The 18260-nt window shown below is 40.6% G+C and overlaps 1 protein-coding gene and 1 non-coding gene across 3 annotated transcripts; one reads left to right on the top strand and one right to left on the bottom strand.

Annotated features, from left to right (window-relative positions):
- Positions 1-2846: 2846 nt before the first annotated feature.
- ZNF200 (zinc finger protein 200) lies at positions 2847-13867 on the bottom strand. Of its 2 annotated transcripts, none has more exons than XM_043914121.1 (5): positions 13428-13867; positions 12368-12694; positions 11521-11615; positions 11067-11190; positions 2847-5126 (listed from the first exon to the last, which is right to left on the bottom strand). In XM_043914121.1, the coding sequence occupies exons 2-5, from the start codon at positions 12612-12614 to the stop codon at positions 4411-4413; spliced, it is 1182 nt and encodes a 393-aa protein (XP_043770056.1). In that variant the 5' UTR covers positions 12615-12694; positions 13428-13867; the 3' UTR covers positions 2847-4410. The 2 variants fall into 2 exon arrangements, with proteins under 2 accessions (XP_043770056.1, XP_043770055.1); XM_043914120.1 differs by having other exon boundaries at positions 2847-5129.
- On the top strand, positions 6059-6165 carry LOC122702406. Its single transcript, XR_006343264.1, has one exon. It is a non-coding gene; the product is annotated as a U6 spliceosomal RNA (small nuclear RNA).
- Positions 13868-18260: the final 4393 nt, after the last annotated feature.

Genomic DNA, 18260 nt, shown 5'->3' on the forward strand with positions numbered 1-18260 from the left:
GCATCAGTCCTTCCAATGAACACCCAGGACTTATCTCCTTCAGGATGGACTGATTGGATCTCCTTGCAGTCCAAGGGACTCTCAAGAGTCTTCTCCAACACCACAGTTCAAAAGCATCAATTTTTCGGCGCTCAGCTTTCCTCACAATCCAACTCTCACATCCATACGTGACCACTGGAAAAACCATAGCCTTGACCAGACGGACCTTTGTTGGCAAAGTAATGTCTCTGCTTTTTAATATGCTATCTAGGTTGGTCATAACTTTCCTTCCAAGGAGTAAGCGTCTTTTAATTTCATGGCTGCAATCACCATCTGCAGTGATTTTGGAGCCCAAAAAAATAAAGTCTGACACTGTTTCCACTGTCTCCCCATCTATTTCCCATGGAGTGATGGGACCAGATGCCATGATCTTAGTTTTCTGAATGTTGAGCTTTAAGCCAACTTTTTGGCTCTCCTCTTTCACTTTCATCAAGAGGCTCTTTAGTTCCTCTTCAGTTTCTGCCATAAAGGTGGTGTCATCGGCATATCTTAGGTTATTGATATTTCTCCCGGCAATCTTAATTCCAGTTTGTGCTTCCTCCAGCCCAGTGTTTCTCATGATGTACTCTGCATATAAGTTAAATAAGCAGGGTGACAATATACAGCCTTGATGTACTCTTTTTCCTATTTGGAACCAGTCTGTTGTTCCATGTCCAGTTCTAACTGTTGCTTCCTGACCTGCACACAGGTTTCTCAAGAGGCAGGTCAGGTGGTCTGGTATTCCCATCTTCAGAATTTTCCACAGTTTATTGTGATCCACACAGTCGAAGGCTTTGGCGTAGTCAATAAAGCAGAAATAGATGTTTTTCTGGAACTCTTGCTTTTTCGATGATCCAGCGGATATTAGCAATTTGATCTCTGGTTCCTCTGCCTTTTCTAAAACCAGCTTAAACATCTGGAAGTTCTTGGTTCACGTATTGCTGAAGCCTGGCTTGGAGAATTTTGAGCATTCCTTTACTAGCATGTGAGATGAGTGCAATTGTGCGGTAGTTTGAGCATTCTTTAGGATTGACTTTCTTGGGGATTGGAATGAAAATTGACCTTCTCCAGTCCTGTGGCCACTGCTGAGTTTTCCAGATTTGCTGGCATATTGAGTACAGCACTTGCACAGAATCATCTTTCAGGATTTGAAATAGCTCAACTGGAATTCCATCACATCTACTAGCTTTGTTCGTAGTGATGCTCTCTAAGGCCCACTTGACTTCGCATTCCAGCATGTCTGGCTCTAGGTGAGTGATCACACCATTGTGATTATCTGGGTCATGAAGATCTTTTTTGTACAGTTCTTCTGTGTATTCTTGCCACCTCTTCTTAATATCTTCTGCTTCTGTTAGGTCCATATCATTTCTGTCCTTTATTGAGCCCGTTTTTGCATGAAATGTTCCCTTGGTATCTCTAATTTTCTTGAAGAGATCTCTAGTCTTTCCCATTCTATTGTTTTTCTCTATTTCTTTGCATTGATCGCTGACGAAGGCTTTCTTATCTCTCCTGGCTATTCTTTGGAACTCTGCATTCAAATAGGAGTATCTTTCCCTTTCTCCTTTGTTTTTTGCTTCTCTTCTTTTCACAGCTATTTGTAAGGCCTCCTCAGACAACCATTTTGCCTTTTTGCATTTCTTTTCCATGGGGATGGTCTTGATCCCTGTCTCCTGTACAATGTCATGAACCTCCATCCATAGTTCATCAGGCTCTCTATCAGATCTAGTCCCTTAAATCTATTTCTCACTTCCACTGTATATTCATAAGGGATTTGATTTAGGTCATACCTGAATGGTCTAATGGTTATCCCTACTTTCTTCAGTTTAAGTCTGAATTTGGCAATACGGAGTTCATGATCTGAGCCACAGTCAGCTCCAGGTCTTGTTTTTGCTGACTATATAGAGCTTCTCCATCTTTGGCTGCAAAGATTTTGGCTGATTTCCATGTTGGCCATCTGGTGATGTTTATTCCTGTTATATACAGAAATGCTTCTTCTATATGGTTTTATTCCCTTTCCACATTTTAAGCATTGTTATGTATTATTGGTTTACATATTATATCAATGTTACAAACTAAACAATACATCTTATAATTATTACCTTACTGTCTGTGGTCATTTCCTTAGTCCTGTAAAGCTTTACTCACACCCAGCTTCTTTGCTGTTACTGTCAACTGTATTGCTACACAGATGTTACATTTCTATGTGCTACAGGCCCAACAATACATTACCTATATACTATTTTATCCAATTGCTTTTAAAATTACTAACAGCTTCTCGGGGTGCTCTCCCTGGTAACTTGACTTTGCACGCTCTACATGTGGGGCACAGAAGGCATTTGCTGGGTGTGGAGGAGTTTGGGTCCTGAGAGTGTCACCCACCCAAGTGTCTTGGGGATTCTGTGGCCCAAACCTTGGGCAGGGGACAGGACCCACTGACCCCCAGGACCTCACCTCCCTTTTCTGTCTGACAGTCATTTAGCCTTTTAAGTTTTCTGGGCATGCAGATGGGTCCCTCTGCATGATAACTGGGTAAACCTGGGCCAGAATTGCAAATGAGTAAGAGAATAACGCTGACAGCCAGTTTTGTCCCTTATTTTAAAGGGTACAGTAGGCTTGAAATACACAACATGGATAAAGGCCTGTTTTGATGTGGCTTTTAAGTGTTGGGGTTTCTTCTTCTATCTTTGACTACGACTCAAGACAACTGTATCATAAAACATCCTTCTCTTAGTATGCTTTGCACAACAACAAAGTTTAGAACAACTTATTTTAAATGTAACAACAACAAAAAAGAGCAACAGGCAGAAAGGAAGAAACAAAACTACTACTTATAGATGGTATAATTTTTAATCACAAATTTTAACAGAACTGAGAAATTACTGAAAATTACATTCAGAGAAGTAGCTAGTTTTGCAAATATATAATTAAAAATAACTTTCCTATGCAAGAGCAATAACCAACTAGAAAAATACAATGAAAAAAAAAAAAAAAAACTATTTACAAAAACAAAATTTTGTTTTGTGTAGAACTTACCGGAAGAAAATTAGGAAAAACCGTACTCAGAATACTCTAATCAATGGAAGGTAGGTTTCTAGATGGGAACAAAATGTGTAAAGGTAATTTTCCACCATAAGTGTACAGGATTTAGCCTGTTCCAATACAGATACCAATTTAAAACCTAAGGAAATCTAAGAGGAGCAAGACTGATGGAGAATCTGAAAATGACACACCACAGGATTGGTCCTGTGAAGGCACCGCTGGCCTTGCTTCTGGCAGACAAGTCAGGAAATGTGGGTACCAGGAAGCCACAGAGAACAAGTGTCCACTACAGTGAGGACGCTGGAACCCTATCTCCTGAGGGGTAATGTGAGTGAGCCACTGGAGAAATAATTTCTAAAAGTAAAACACTATGCTTGTGAGGTAGTGGCCACCCATTGCCAACGGTCTGATGGGAACTACACACATGGCAAGGTTATTGACCAGCCACAGATCCAAGCCAATGTCCTCCTCCCCCTCTGCAGGATCCTGGGGTTTCCTCCTGGCAGGTTTTCCTGACTCAACAGAGGGACAAAACTCAGAAGTTTTTCCAGGAGCGGGGCTGGGTGGCCAGGCCTGAGTGACCCAAACTTCTTCCGGCAAGGCAAAGGCATGAGAGAGGTGTTTGAGCAATTAACAGCTGGACAAAATACAGTAAGAACAGCAGACACTTTTAAATTACACTGTGAAGAGGATTTCTGTAAACGTCTCTTTTCACCACAAACTGCAAGAGTTATTGAAATTGATCGTTAGTTTTTAGATCACATACAAATGATGGAATAAGTCTTTGACATTCAGTTGCTGTGTTTTCCTATATTCCAAAGTAAACAATCCCTTTCATCTCTCAAGCTTTCAGGGTATCTTTAGATGGTGATATGAATGGCTGATAGAATCTGTTCTTATTAACAAGTCAGTAGTTTGGTTCTTTTAGGGGAACAGTTTCAGATAAGGATCTTTACATTATTTCTCAGGTGTGAATTCCTATGTGGGGGGGAATGGAATATTCTGATACTTTCAGTACACTTGTCAGTCTTCACCTTAAGGTAAGCAGCCCCCAGACTCCTATTTCAAAGCCTTTTTTGGGAAAGGGATCTGTGAGCTGTACATCGTTGCATAAGTTCACAAAAGAAAGCTCTTTAGTCTAAAAAGCCTGGTTGCTAACTGAGGTATAGCCCTTGAGGATGTTTTGTTTTCCCTGCGAATTTTCTAAAAACTTGAGGTTTCGGCAAACTTGAATATTTATCTGATTTTGGCTATAACGAGGTTTTATCTGTATCTTTTCAGACAGCCTGGCAATTCAGAATTATTTATGGAATATTTCAGTTTGAGGTGGTACCATCAGACCTTTCCCTGATGTCACTTCTGTTTTCGGGTTTTACATGCTGAGTGAGTTTTTTCATGCCGGGTGCAGTTCGACAGCCGACCAAATCTTCTCCCACACTTTTTACAACCATATGGCCTCTTGGTCTTGTGACTCTGCAAGTGAACAACAAACTCTCTGTTTTCTGGGAAGGTTTTCCCACATTCTGGACACTTAAATATCTTTTCCCTTATATGGATTCCTTCATGGCGACTTCGATGAGAATTCTGACGGAAGTTTTTCCCACACTGAGAACATGAATAAGGTTTCTCTCCTGTGTGGATTCTCTCATGCTTATTAAGGTTTGTTTTATGATTAAAGCTTTTCCCACAGTGACTGCAGTCATAGGGCTTTTCTCCAGTGTGAGTCCTCTGGTGGGAAATAAGGTAAGAACTCTCATTAAACTGTTTCCCACACAGCGGACAAGTATACCATCTTCTTGTCCTACGATTTCGGGTAAGTGCGATAACATTAATATCCACATATTTTGAGAGTTCCTCTAAAGGAGAATCATTTTCAATGGTAACTAAAAGATTTCTCATTTTCCTTTCCTTTGGAATAGATGTATTTAATCTTTCTTTTTGGCAATCTGGAGACTGCTCAGGGACCATGGCACAATCCATTTCATCACAATCTGAAGACTCTTCTCTATGATCTTCATCCTCTACAGGTTCCGTCTGAAGCTCTTCACCCTCAGGATTATTGCCACTGACTGCTGAAACAGAGAGAAAATCTAATCATTTTTGAGGGACATGATACCATGCAGGAAAACCCAAGTTAGATTTCTCATGAGACCATAACCTTGAAAGTCAGAAATCTGACTGGCAGGCAGTTGCCATCTACACTTCCTCACCCTTACTGAGGGTGGGATACATGACTGATAATCTTCCCTTACCCATAATGCAAGCACATAGTCCTCTTTTTCTCTCTCTTTTTTTTTAATGAAATGTGTGGAACTAGACTGAAAGATTTCCATGTTTGTTTTCTGAATAGGCACCAATTACTCAACAAGTTCATACCGATCTTATATTATGTGTAAATCACTGAGCTAATACGGACCAGGGGGTGAAGGACATAAATATTAAAAGGTACTACTTGCAATCTTTAGGAGACTAGTAAGTAAATGGTTAGATGAGTTACTTCCAGATTTTCACTATATTATAGTATTAGCTAATATTATAACATCTAATATAGTGAACAACTGCAAACAATTTAAATGACCACAACTAAAGGAGGCAAAGTATTTTCACACAGTGTATTATTTTTTTGGACATGAAAGCATTACTACAATAAACTTTCCCGGCAATCCAGTGGTTAAGAAGCTGTGCTTCCACTGAGTTTGATCCCTGGTCAGGGGATTAAAGATCCTGCATACTGCACAGTGTAGCCAAAAAGAAAAAATGATCTACGTTAAAAAAAAAAACTACTACAACTGATAAAATGAAAACTATGGTAGAAGTCAATGGTTGTCATTTTTGGGGGAAGAATGGAAACTAGTGACTGAGCAGGACCACAAGAGGGATATCTGGGGTATTAGTTGATTTTAGATAAATTTTAGACAAATGTGTTCATTTTGTGGAAATCTGAGCTGTATACTTAGGACTTGTATTTCCCAAAAAAGTCTGTGTAAAATAACAGATTACAGCGCTTGCTCCGGCAGCACATATACTAAAATGGGAACGATACAGAGAAGACTAGCATGGCCCCTGCGCAAGGATGACACGCAAATTTGTGAAGGGTTCCATAGGAAAAAAAAAAAAACCACCAGATCACAAAGACTAGGTAACAAAGCAAAAAAAAAAAAAAGTATGCTATGAACAGATGGAATGACAAGGGACTTTGTCTGACTCTGGGCAACTTATGAAATTAAAGGATGAAATCAACCACTTTAAATAATGTGACTGATCCTAAAGCCAGAATCTGAATCTCTGCTGGATTTAGCACTTTCACACCAATAGATTTCTTTCTTTTAAAATTATTTCATTTAATGATTCCCTTAGGATAATGAAAATGTTGGGCTAAAGCACAGGACAAATTTTTTTTATCACAGCTCTTGATATGAACTGACATACTGCTTTCCAAAGGAACTCTACAGATTTCAATATAACCATCAACATGTTGCTAGGTATCAATTTTAACTAATCTTGCTGGTAGTAGATATAATTTTCAAATATTTATTTAATAGGTATAGAATGGCTTCTCATTGTAGCTTTATTTTGCACTTTGATTACTGCAAACTAATAATTTATATATTGGCTGTCACTTTTATAAATTTAAATAAATTTTATAGGACTTCCCTGGTGATCCAGGGATTGAGAATCTACCCGCCAATGCAGGGGACATGGGTTCGATCCCTAGTCCAGGAAGATCTCACATGCCAAGGAGCAACTAAGCCTATGCACCACAACTATTGAGCCCAAGCACCCTACAGCCCATGCTCTGCAACAAGAGAAGAAGACGCTGCATTGGGAAGTCCGAGCACTGCAACCAGAGAAAGCCTGCCTGCAGCAACGAAGACCCAGTGGAGCCAAAAATAAAATAAATACAAATAATACATAAATTGCATATATTATAAATCTCTTTATCACTGATATATTTTTTAAATTAAAGTCTTTCTCTATAATAACCCCACAACTTAAAACAAGAAAATCAGTCTTTTAAAATCCAATAAATTTCTATTGTTTTCTGGCCATTCTTTTATAACTTATTTTTATTTAACTCTGATACTGTTGAAGTTTAGTATCACACGGTTTGTTGTTCATAACATGTCTAATATTGGTACATTCACTTCTTTCACCAATTTGACAGAGCACATTTACAGTATAAGTCTGGAGAACACTGATATCTTTACATGATTTTAGTTTTCCCATTTAGACCTGTTTCTCTCCAATATTCAAAAAATCTCTTCTATTTACCATATAAAACATCTATTTTACTCCTATTTTATAGTCATTCTGAAGGAACGCTCTCATTATTTTGTGTTTAAGAATGCTGCTGATAGTTAAATATTTATTCCTACTGACCTACTGTAAAACTATTAAATATCATAATGTTTTAATTGATCCTTTAAAATTTTCTAAATACAAATCATTATTTTGGTTCACCCTTTTTTTCAATATTCATTCTCCCTAACCCCTTTTTCATAAAAACATTAGGTTAAATTAAAGAACTAAATATCTGTTTTGAGAACAATTAACTGAAACTCAACTGCATTTAACATTCCTTTATTGTACTAACTTTAAAAATAGAGAATTTTAGTAGCTGATATATTTATATGGCTCTAAATCAAAATACAAAAATTACACTGAAAAGCCTTACTCTAATCCCTGTCTCATTCCAATCCCAAAGAAAGAAAGGCAATGCCAAAGAATGTTCAACTCCACAGTTGTATTCATCTCACGTGCTAGCAAAGTAATGCTCAAAATTCTCTAAGCTAGGCTTCAACAGTATGTGAACTGAGAACTTCCAGATGTTCAAGTTGGATTTAGAAAAAACAGAGAAATCAGAGATCAAATTGCCAACATCTGGTGGACCATAGAAAAACCAAGAGAATTCCAGGAAAACATTTACTTCTGCTTTATTGACTATGCTGAAGCCTTTGACTGTGTGGCTCACAACAAACTGGAAAATTCTTAAAAGAGATGGGAATACCAGACCACTTAAATGCCTCCTGAGAAATCTGTATGCAGGTCAAGAAGCAACAGTTAGAACCAGACATGGAACAACAGACTGGTTCCAAATTGGGAAAGGAGTATGCCGAGGCTGTATATTGTCACCCTGCTTATTTAACTTATATGCAGAGTACATCATGCGAAATGCTGGTCTGGATGAAGCACAGGTCGAAATTAAGACTGCCAGGAGAAATATCAATAACCTCAGATATGCAGATGGCACCACCCTTACGGCAGAAAGCAAAGAAGAACTAAAGAGCCTCTTGATGAAAGTGAAAAAGGAGAGTGAAAAAGTTGGCTTAAAACTCAACATTCAAAAAACTTAAGATCATGGCATCTGGTCCCATCACTTCATGGCAAACAGATGGGGAAACAATGACAGACTTCATTTTCTTGGGCTCCAAAATCACTGCAGATGGTGACAGTGGCCATGAAATTAAAAGACACTTACTCCTTGGAAGAAAAGCTATGACCAACCTAGACAGCATATTAAAAAGCAGAGACGTTACTTTGTTGACAAAGGTCCATCTAGTCAAAGCTATGGTTTTTCCAGTAGTCATGTATGTACCTAAAATTTACTGCACTTTATTTGTTTAAATATTTATTTTGTCATAAAAAGTTTTAAAATTTTTACACATAATCTTAGCCAAAAGGCCAAGAAGCGATAAAAAGTTTTTAAATTTTTATGTATTTACCTTATTGATCTTTTCTTTAAAAGACTTCTGGATTTTTGAGTCTTTATTAGAAAAGTCATCCTATCCCATGGTTATAAAGGAATTCACCCACATGCTCTAATTGTTTTTAAAAAAACATGTAAAATCTTTGACCCACCTGGTGTTCTTGATGTGCAAAGTAAGATATGACTCACCAAGAGGCTAAGTTTTCACTGGACCTTTTATCAAAAAGTCCCTCTTTACCTTGCTGACAGGGGATTCCAACTTTATTACAAACTAAATCCCCATGTGTATTTGAAGCTATTTCTGCACTTCTTATTCCATCCCATTGGTCCAGCTACTCACATGCCAAAACTCTATATTGTTTTCATGACAGGTTTTAGAGGCTGCTTAAACATCTGGTATGCTATAACTCTCCTGCCCCACTGCTCTTCTTTCCAATTTTCCTGGTTACTTGCAGTTATTTTTCCACTTGAATTTGAAATCAGACTGTCCAGTTCCAGGGGGAAAAATCCTATTGGTTTTAGTAAAGGGACTACATTGAATTCATAAATTAATTTGGGGAGAACTGACCTTTTTAATATTAAATCTTTCCAACCAAGAACATGATATTTCTTTCCATTCATTCAAATTTACTTTTGTGACCTTTAGAAGTGTTTCATTTTCCTCATCATTTTTGCACATTTCTTAAGTTTATTTCTAGACGCTTGATCTTTTTTTGTTCCTAATGCATATCTTCTAAATCACTTGTCTCCAACCTTTCTGGAACCAGGGACCAGCTTCATGGGAAGATAATTTTTCCATGTACCCTTTGGGTAGGAGGGTGGGGTTTCAGGATGATTCAAGCACATTACATTTATTGTGCACTTTACATCAGCCCCATCTCAGATCATCAGGCATTAGATCCTGGAGGTTGGGGACCTCTGTTCTAAATGACTGTGATTCCATAAATGATTTCTGTATAAAAATTTTACATCTCATTGCCTTACTGAATACACCTATTATATGTAATAAGTTTTCATACATTCTCTAGAATTTTCCAGCTACACATTTATATCATATGTAAATAGATGTAGTTTTATCTTTCTCTTAAATTCTTGTATGTTTAGTTTCTTTCTCATTTAACTGTACTAGCTAACACCTGAAAAGAAAGTGAAAGTATCAGTTGCTCAGTCGTGTCTGACTCTTTGCAACCCCATAGACTATAGCCTGCTAGACTCCTCTATCCATGGGATTCTCCAGGCAAGAATACTAGAGTGGGTAGCCATTCCCTTCTCCAGGGGATCTTCCCAACCCAGGGGTTGAACCCAGGACTCCTGCATTGCAGGCAGACTCTTTACCGTCTGAGCCACCAGGGAGGCCACCCAAAACACAATGTTAAATAGTTGTAGTGACAGTGGGCTTCGTTGTTGTATCCCAATTCTAGTGGGAATGCCTCTCAGTGTTTCCCATTAAAGATGATAATGGTGGGACTTCCCTGGTGGTTTACTGGCTAAGAGTTTGTCCTCCCAATACAGGGGGCCCTTGTCAAGGATTCAATCCTTGTCAGGGAACTAGATACCACATGCGGCAACTAAGAGTTCACATGCTGCAAGTAAGACTTGATGCAGCCAAATAAATAAACATTAAAAAAAAAAAAAAAAAATCCCTGCTCTACTACTTACTGCTGTGTGACCTTCAGCAAATTTAACTTTTCTCTACTTCAGTTCCATCATCTATAACGTAATAATGATTCCTATACCCCACAGTGCTATCATGAGAATTACATGCGATAATAAATGCATGTAAAGTACTTAGAATAGTGTCTAGCACATACTAGCATACATGTGTTTAACAAATGCTAGATAATACTTCCATCAAAAATGGGGTATATTTTCTCTTACACTAGTAGGCTTAACAGCTATTGAACACGAATGACAAAATAAGACTTAAAATAGAATTAGTCAAGTGTCCAATGAAAACAGTGATGTAAAATGTATCTGTTGAGAGAATACCACTAGATGCAGAAGGTGGATTCAGAAACAGTATGCATGTGCTTTCTGTTTAAATGTGTGATGTTAGCACATCAGCCGCAGGTCTTGATTACCAGGAGAGATGCCCTCCACCCTTGCTGCCCCAAAGATACAGGAAAAATGGCCACTCTCAGCTGGAGAAGGCTCTGCCACATAGAATAAAACATAAATATGCATGTAAGAACATGTACTTAGCTGGTGTGACCAGTGTCTCAAAAAAAAAAATTGAGATGAAACAGAATCATGCTTTTCCCATAGCCTTCAATCTAAACATACAAGGGACTTGATTTCTTACCCAGTAACATCATCTCCCCAATGCTGTCTTCTTCCATCTCTGAGGTGGGCTGCTGAGCAGGATCCAGGCTTACACATTCTTCTTGGGAGTGAAATACATTCAAATCCTCAAAGACCACCAGTTTCTGAAAGAACAACAGGCCCCCTTCCTCTTAGTAACAAAGGTTCCTTGACAGCCTCACTGTTAAGAAAGACTGAGACCAAAAGATTGGGGAAGGGATGGTGAAAGGGATCTACAAGTCTCATGCAGACCGGAAAGCCAGGGTCAGAGAGAAGCCAGGGGAAAAACAGAACACAACTGTCTAAGAAGGCAGTGAAGAATGAGCCCAGTCTCCCTGCTGACTCCCTAGAGTGTGTTTTTTTTTTTTTTTTTAGAGTGTGTTTTTATATGTGGGAGGACTGTGAGAGCAGAGAGGGCAATGCACCCAAACAGTGAACAGGAAAGCTGAACCCACCTCAGATTCAGATTTCAGACACAGAGATAGTGTCTCCTCCTGTTTCTGTTGGGTTCCTTCTCTAGGTAGAAGCTTCACTAAGGGACGAGGTTGCACTGGGGAAAGAGGAAGCTGCAGTTAAAAGAAAAGTCAGTGACTCAAATACAAAGATTCTACCCACATTTTGAAGCTACATCATTCCTTCGGTAGGTAACTCATAGCTTTTTTCTGCTCCTACGAGCCCAGTCAAGAGGTCAAGCCTCAAGCCACAGGGTCTTGAACCTACATGGTGTCTTTTCATTAAAAAAAGGATGATTCTCCTAAGCACCTTTTAAATTTCCATTACCACTAAGGGGAAGGTTGGGGTATGGTAAAGTCTGAAGATGTCCACAGCAAGCACAAAAGTTAACAAGATTCCACATAAGCTGAAGCCAAGTCAATAATTCATTGAAATTTCTTTATCCTAAAAACATATTCCCCAGGCTTCCCTGGCAGTTCAGTGTATAAGACTCCATCTTTCTAATGCAGGAGGTGCACATTTGATCCCTCGTTGGGGAACAAAGATCCCACATGCTGCATGTCATGGCAAAAGAAAAAAAAGATTCCCCCTCCCAAAATGTATCAGTAAAAGTGACACTACAAAAAACGTTAGTCTATTCTATAGCTTTACATACACTTAGCAAATCACTCAAACCCAGCTTGAGGAAAAAAAAACACTCCCTTCCTCTTTCTGGCATGTTGACTTACTGGAATCAACTCCTTTTTTCAACACCCACCTTCCTAACTTCAATTCACTATTACTATGGAAGCCTAGCTCAATCCCCGGTACCACCCTCTTTCTTATAGTGAAACAGTATGTGCTTCTTACCTCTATTCTGAAGGTCTGAACTCACATCCTTCACAATAACCAAGGTCTCCTTGATTTTCTGACTGGGTTGGACTAAGCTTGGCTTGGGCAAGAAGGTGAGGAAGTGCTCCAGAACCAGTTGGTGGATGGTCTTGGGTCCACTAGTAGCATCTCGAAGTAGGTCTTGGCCCAGCTTGGAGTTGGGAGGGACTCTCAGTATAAAGGACCGCTTTGGCTTGGGGGGCATAGGGACCACTTTTGCAGCCATCGTGCCTTGAAATAACACACCACACTTGTTTCTGCAGAGCTTCAAGAGCCACCTCTTACTGGAGAAAACCTGTCAGTCAGCTGTAGATGAGAGAAACCATGGGTCAGGCTGAGCATGCCTCTACTCCAATATGTTTCTTGGGCAGTGAGGCCACATGAAATCTAAATCAGTAAGGGAAAGATAAGCTGGGGTAGGGAACTCACAACTGAAAGGAAGACCCCTGAACCTGATACTCTCAGTAAGACCCGAAAGGAATATCCTGCGAATGGAGGAAGTAGATGTCCAAACCTCAAGGGCCAAACAGAAGGGAGCAAAGACAACCGGCAGAAGGCCAAGGGTCGTCCTCACGATAATGTGAAGCGCAAACTCCATTAGGAAAAGTGGTTCCATTCACGCTGGGAAAAAAAAAAAAAAGCAACGGGCCAAAAGACAGGAAATCCGAGGTTCAATAACGAGGGCATCTGGTTAGAGGTCAGCTTGGCCACTGAATCTGGCCTCACCGCAGCCCTTGGACAGCCCTAGGATGTCCTTCAGGGGGCAGTTGGCCCAAGGAGCAACCGCAATGCCGCATGAGGGGTCTACATGTGGCCAGCCGACTCTTTTCCGCCCTCAAAGTCTTGTAAGAGGGACAGGGGGCATTCCAGTAGGGCCCACTGGGCCAGGCCCACTCTGCAGCCTCTCCCACTGGCCAAGGAGCACCTTCACCGCAAAGCCCAGCTGGCGGCATTGGCTGGGGTGCGCTCCAGCAATGGCCCCTGTTTCGCTCCCTAGAGGCCGCCTCAGTCTGGTTCCCGCCCTCCCGGAGCCCCTCACCTTCTGGGGTTCTGCTGTGCCTGGGCGCACGCTGGGGACAACCCCGGACCCAGACTCAGGGAGAGACTGGGAAACCAGGCGCGAGAGGCCCAGCCCAACCCTCGCCCTTCGGGGTGTCCTCACTGGCAGCCAGCTATTATTTGTGTGAGCTGCGGTTAGTTGGGGAGGACGACCGGGACGCGGTGCCTTCTGGGAGACCGGGTGCCTAGGCGGCCGTGATGTCACGCCCGGTGCCTCGTTTCCGGTGCGGAAGCCTGGTCTCCTCGCTTGGAGCGGGCAGTCTGCGCTTCAGAAGGCGAGGCTCGAGGCCGACCAGCAGGACTTTCAAGACCGCAGGGAGGCTAGGTTGGCAGCATCCGCTTTCTCTGCGGCTGTACCTGGGAGACGGAAAGCTAAAGGCTAGCTCCAGCCCGCCAAACCTGGTTGGCACCACTCGAAGTACGGAAGGGCTAACTACAGGGGATGCTGGGAAATGTAGTTCGGTGCCACACAGCCAATGGGAGATCGTCAGGCTCAGCGGTTGGGGCGGAGCAGGATCAAGGCTCGACCGGAAGCGGGCTGTCGGGAGGACCGGAAGGTCTGTGCTAGGCCGCCGCAGTTTCCGCCGCAGCACCTGGGGTCTATCAAAAAACTGAGGTGGCGGTGAGTTGGTGGTGGGTTCTGGCCTCTGTCGGGTCTAGGGTTCTGTTACAGCCGTCTGTTTCGGTAGGGGCGGTCCGTTGGCCAGAGCTGGGCGACGTTCCCCTCCCATGTATGCCAACTCCTACACTGCGGTCTGGACCGGCCATCTTACTTCCTGAGGAATCCTAATTGTCCATTCCGCTTCCGTTCTCCGTTTATCTTTTCTTTCTGCCTTGTTCACATACTCCGTTCATTCTCCAGGGAGGTATTGGTCAAAATTTTGGGCCACACAAGAGGAGAGATTGCCTCATTTCTCTGTGTAAAGTCATTGTCAGTCAGGATGACTAAAGTGAAAATATAAAGGAATCCCGTTTCTTAACGGAAACTGGGTGATTCAGCCATGGTCTAAAATGTGTTATGAAGAGACTACTGTCAAAACTGTGTGGCAAGAAAAAAAAGAAAAAACACAAACAAAAAACTGTATAGCAACAAGTTAAAGAATATCTGTCTTTCCAGACATAAATATTACGAAACAAAAACAAAAACCTTCTTTAATCAAAGCTGTATAGTTTGAACTACGAGTGAATAAATAGAACAATACATGCTAAAATTGATCTGAATATATGTCGACCTGTTTGAAAGGGTGGCTTTTAAGCTTGGTACTAGCAATAGTTGTCTGTTCTTCCTGGAAAAAGGAAGACTCCTATCTTTACATACCCTCAAATTGGGATTTAATAGCCAATGAAAGAATATTTACGAGAACGCTAAGTTTAATATTGAGGCAGAGTAGGAAACTGAGGTGCTTTAGAGTAGAATATAAACTTGTGAGAATGTATTAAAAAAGGAAATTTTAGAAAATAATATTGATAAAGTCAAACAAGTGGTAGACTGGAATGTAATTGTGCAAGATAAGTCGAGTAAAGAATAAGGCATTGCCAGCATACAGAGTTCCTGCCAACTGACCGAAGACTGAGGCAAAGGCCATGGAACCATTCCATAGAGGAGGAAAGCTAAATGATATTGACATTTGAAAAGATGTTTAGTGGGAATTCCCTGGCAGTCCATTGGTTTGATTCCTGGTCGGGGAACTGAGACATTGCACGCATGACAGTGTGGTGAAAGAAAGAAAGAAAAGATGGTTAGCCACAGTTTGGCAGCCTTTCAAAATAGAATTATTATCAGTTCAGTTGCTCAGTCATTTCCGACTCCGCAGCCCCATGGACTGCAGAACGCCAGGCCTCCCTGTCCATCATCAACTCCCAGAGCTTGCTCAAACGCATGTCCATCCAGTCTGTAATGTCATCCAACCATCTTATCCTCTGTTATCCCCTTCTCCTCCTTACCTCAATCTTTCCCAGCATCAGGGTCTCTTTCATGAGTCAGTTTTTTTCATCAGGTGACCAAATTATTGGAGATTCATCTTCAGCATCAGTCCTTCCAGTGAATATTCAGGGCTGATTTCCTTTAGGATTGACTGGTTTGATCTCCTTGCAGTCCAAGGGACTCTCAAGAGTCTTCTCCAACACAATAGTTCAAAAGCATCAAGAATTACTATAGGATCAAATAATTCCATTCCTAGGTATAAACCCAAGAGAAACGAAAACCTATACACAAATAGCATTGTTCATACTGGCTGAAAAGTAGAAATAACCCACTTGTCTGCGGAACAGATTAACAAGATGTATATCCATATAATCAGTTATTTAACAGTAAAAAAGGAACAAAGCAGTGATACATGCAGCAACATGGATGAACTTTTGACACACTGTACTGAGCCAAAGAAACCAGTCACACAAGACCATATGTTGTAATTCTTATGTGAAATGTCCAGAACAGGCAAATCCGTAGAGATAAAAAATACATTAGTCATAGCCAGGGCCTGAGAGCAGAGGGGAAAGACCAGTGACTGCTAATGGGTGCAAGCTTGTTTGGAGGGTCATGAAAATGTTGTGGAATTAGTGTTGATCCACACATTGTGGATATACTAAAACCCATTTAGTTGTGTATTTAAAAGCGTGCATTTTATGGTATGTGAATTATATCTCAATTTTAAAAAACCACCTGACAGGGAAAGTTACATCCTACAAATACAAATATTTAATATTTAAAATATTTATGTAAAAGTACTACAAAAACTTGTTCAACATCTGGATCCCACATAGCAAGTAGTTAAAGGAACTGTACCATTTTTATAGACTTGATGGAAGCAGTTTTTCACATGTTGAGGTATGGGGAAGTCATTCTTGCTTGTAAATGATTTGGCTTGAACTTTATGCTAATTAGAATAGCCTGTTTTATGGCTTGTCTAACTTACATTGTACATATGCTTTAACCATTAAAAAAAAAAAAAAAGAATACAGCTACCAGATTGTTGAAAATGTCATCTTTGAGGATAGGGATAAATGTTCCCCTCCCACCCCCATAATGCCAATGCTAGTACTCCATTAAAGATGAGGTTCTCAAAAAAAAAAAAAAAGAGGTTCTCTTTCCAGACACCAGGGTCATGCTAACTAGTTGTGTGCATGCTAATCTGCCTCGTTTGAAACCTCTCATGTTTGATGTTTTTTGTTCTTTTTTATTAATAGTACTTTTTGGCCATGCTGGGGCTTTGTTGCTGTGCGTGGGCTTTTCTGTAATTGCTGGGAGTGAGGATTACTCTCTTGTTACAGTGTTTGAGCTTCTCATTGTGGCTTTTCTTGCTGTGTCTTGGGCTTGAATAGTTGCAGCCCGTGGGCTCAGTAGTTATAGCTCTCCGGCTCTAGAGCACACAGGCTCAATAGTTGTGGAGCATAGGCTTAGTTGCCCCACGGCATGTGGAATCTTCCTGGCCAGGGATCGAACCCGTGTCCCTTGCATTGCAAGGCAAATTCTTAATCACTGGACCACCAGGGAAGCCCAGTGTTCCTTGTTCTGCTGAGATATAAAACTGTGATTCAGGCATCCAAAATAGAGAGGATAGTGATTGTGATTTAATTTCAGACTTGTGCTTGCATCATTGAGAACCTCGATTTTCTGAACAGTATCAAACTCAAGGATAGCACAAACCGTTCTCAAAACAATATCTACTAGTAGCTGCCAGCTGCAACCTAATGGGCCAAGGTCTCCCCTTGTAACTTTGCAACCATTTTGGACCCCAACCAGTCCTTACTTAATAAGCACTCTTATTCTTGCCAGCTTCAATTATAATTCTTGACAAACAACTTAGGTAGCTTTTAGGTTTTGCCTATATGAGCCTCCCCCCATTTTGAGGTTCTATGGGATACAATTCAAGTATTTCTTAAGTCTGTGTCTCCCAGGCAGTAGTCCTCAGTTTGGCTTGAATTAAAACTATTACTATTATGAATTGTTTATCAAATATGTGTGTGGACAGAATGAAGCAAAAAAGTAGAAATTCATGTGGAAAAATTTATATCCTTAATTTCAGGTAATGAAATAAAACACAGGTAAAATCTCATTACATTTCTATCATATCAGCAAAAATTTTGTAAGTGATCCACACTGCTTCAGGCATGAAACATTTAAAAGCTTTCTGAAGGATTGTATGGCCAACCACTGCAAGTGTTGTCAAATAGTTCACATTCTGAAACAGTTTTAGGAATAATTGGAGGGAAGAACATGTGTATGGGAAGGTGGCAGAAGATATACACCAAGCTGTTCATGGAAGGATAGCAAGGGAGAATTGGTAACAACAAACACAGGGTAAATGCCAAACACAGGGAACAGCTGAGCAAACAGGGCACGTGAGCTGTGTCAGCATGTTGATTATGCATGTAGAACAAAGCTCCATGAAGAAAGGAAAGCATGTGTTTTGTGCTCTGGTCACAACCACAGAGAATCTAGGCTCCACTGTGAAGATGGGAAGAGAAGTTGGAGTAGCAGAAGTTTGTGGTTCAATCTTCATTTGATCCTCGTTTTTTCTTACATCCCTCTTTATATGTCATTTTATTCTTTGTGTGTGTTAATGTTTTTCTTCTGAAGTATAGTTGATTTACAATGTTGTGCTAATCTCTGCCAACAGCAGTGTGACTCGGTTATACACATACAGACATTGTTTTTTTTTTTAATTCCTTTTCATTTGGTCTATCCCAGGAGACTGGATATAGTTCCCTGTGCTATACAGTAGGACCTTGTTTATTCATTCTCAACATAATAGTTTGCATCTACTATCCCCAAACTCCAAGTCTGTCCCTCTCCTTCCCCCTCTCTCTTTAT

This window comes from Cervus elaphus, chromosome 10, assembly GCF_910594005.1.
Source record: "Cervus elaphus chromosome 10, mCerEla1.1, whole genome shotgun sequence".
Lineage (NCBI taxonomy): Eukaryota > Metazoa > Chordata > Mammalia > Artiodactyla > Cervidae > Cervus > Cervus elaphus.

Bases quoted from the DNA above. Each gene is read 5' to 3' on its own strand.
- ZNF200 (XM_043914120.1), bottom strand. From the start codon at position 12,614: ATGGCTGCAAAAGTGGTCCCTATGCCCCCCAAGCCAAAGCGGTCCTTT. The intron at 11,616-12,367 runs GTAAGAAGCACA...CTCTTTCCCCAG, and splicing joins TTCAGACCTTCAGAATAGAG to TGCAACCTCGTCCCTTAGTG. The intron at 11,191-11,520 runs GTGGGTTCAGCT...TTGTTCTTTCAG, and splicing joins GTCTGAAATCTGAATCTGAG to AAACTGGTGGTCTTTGAGGA.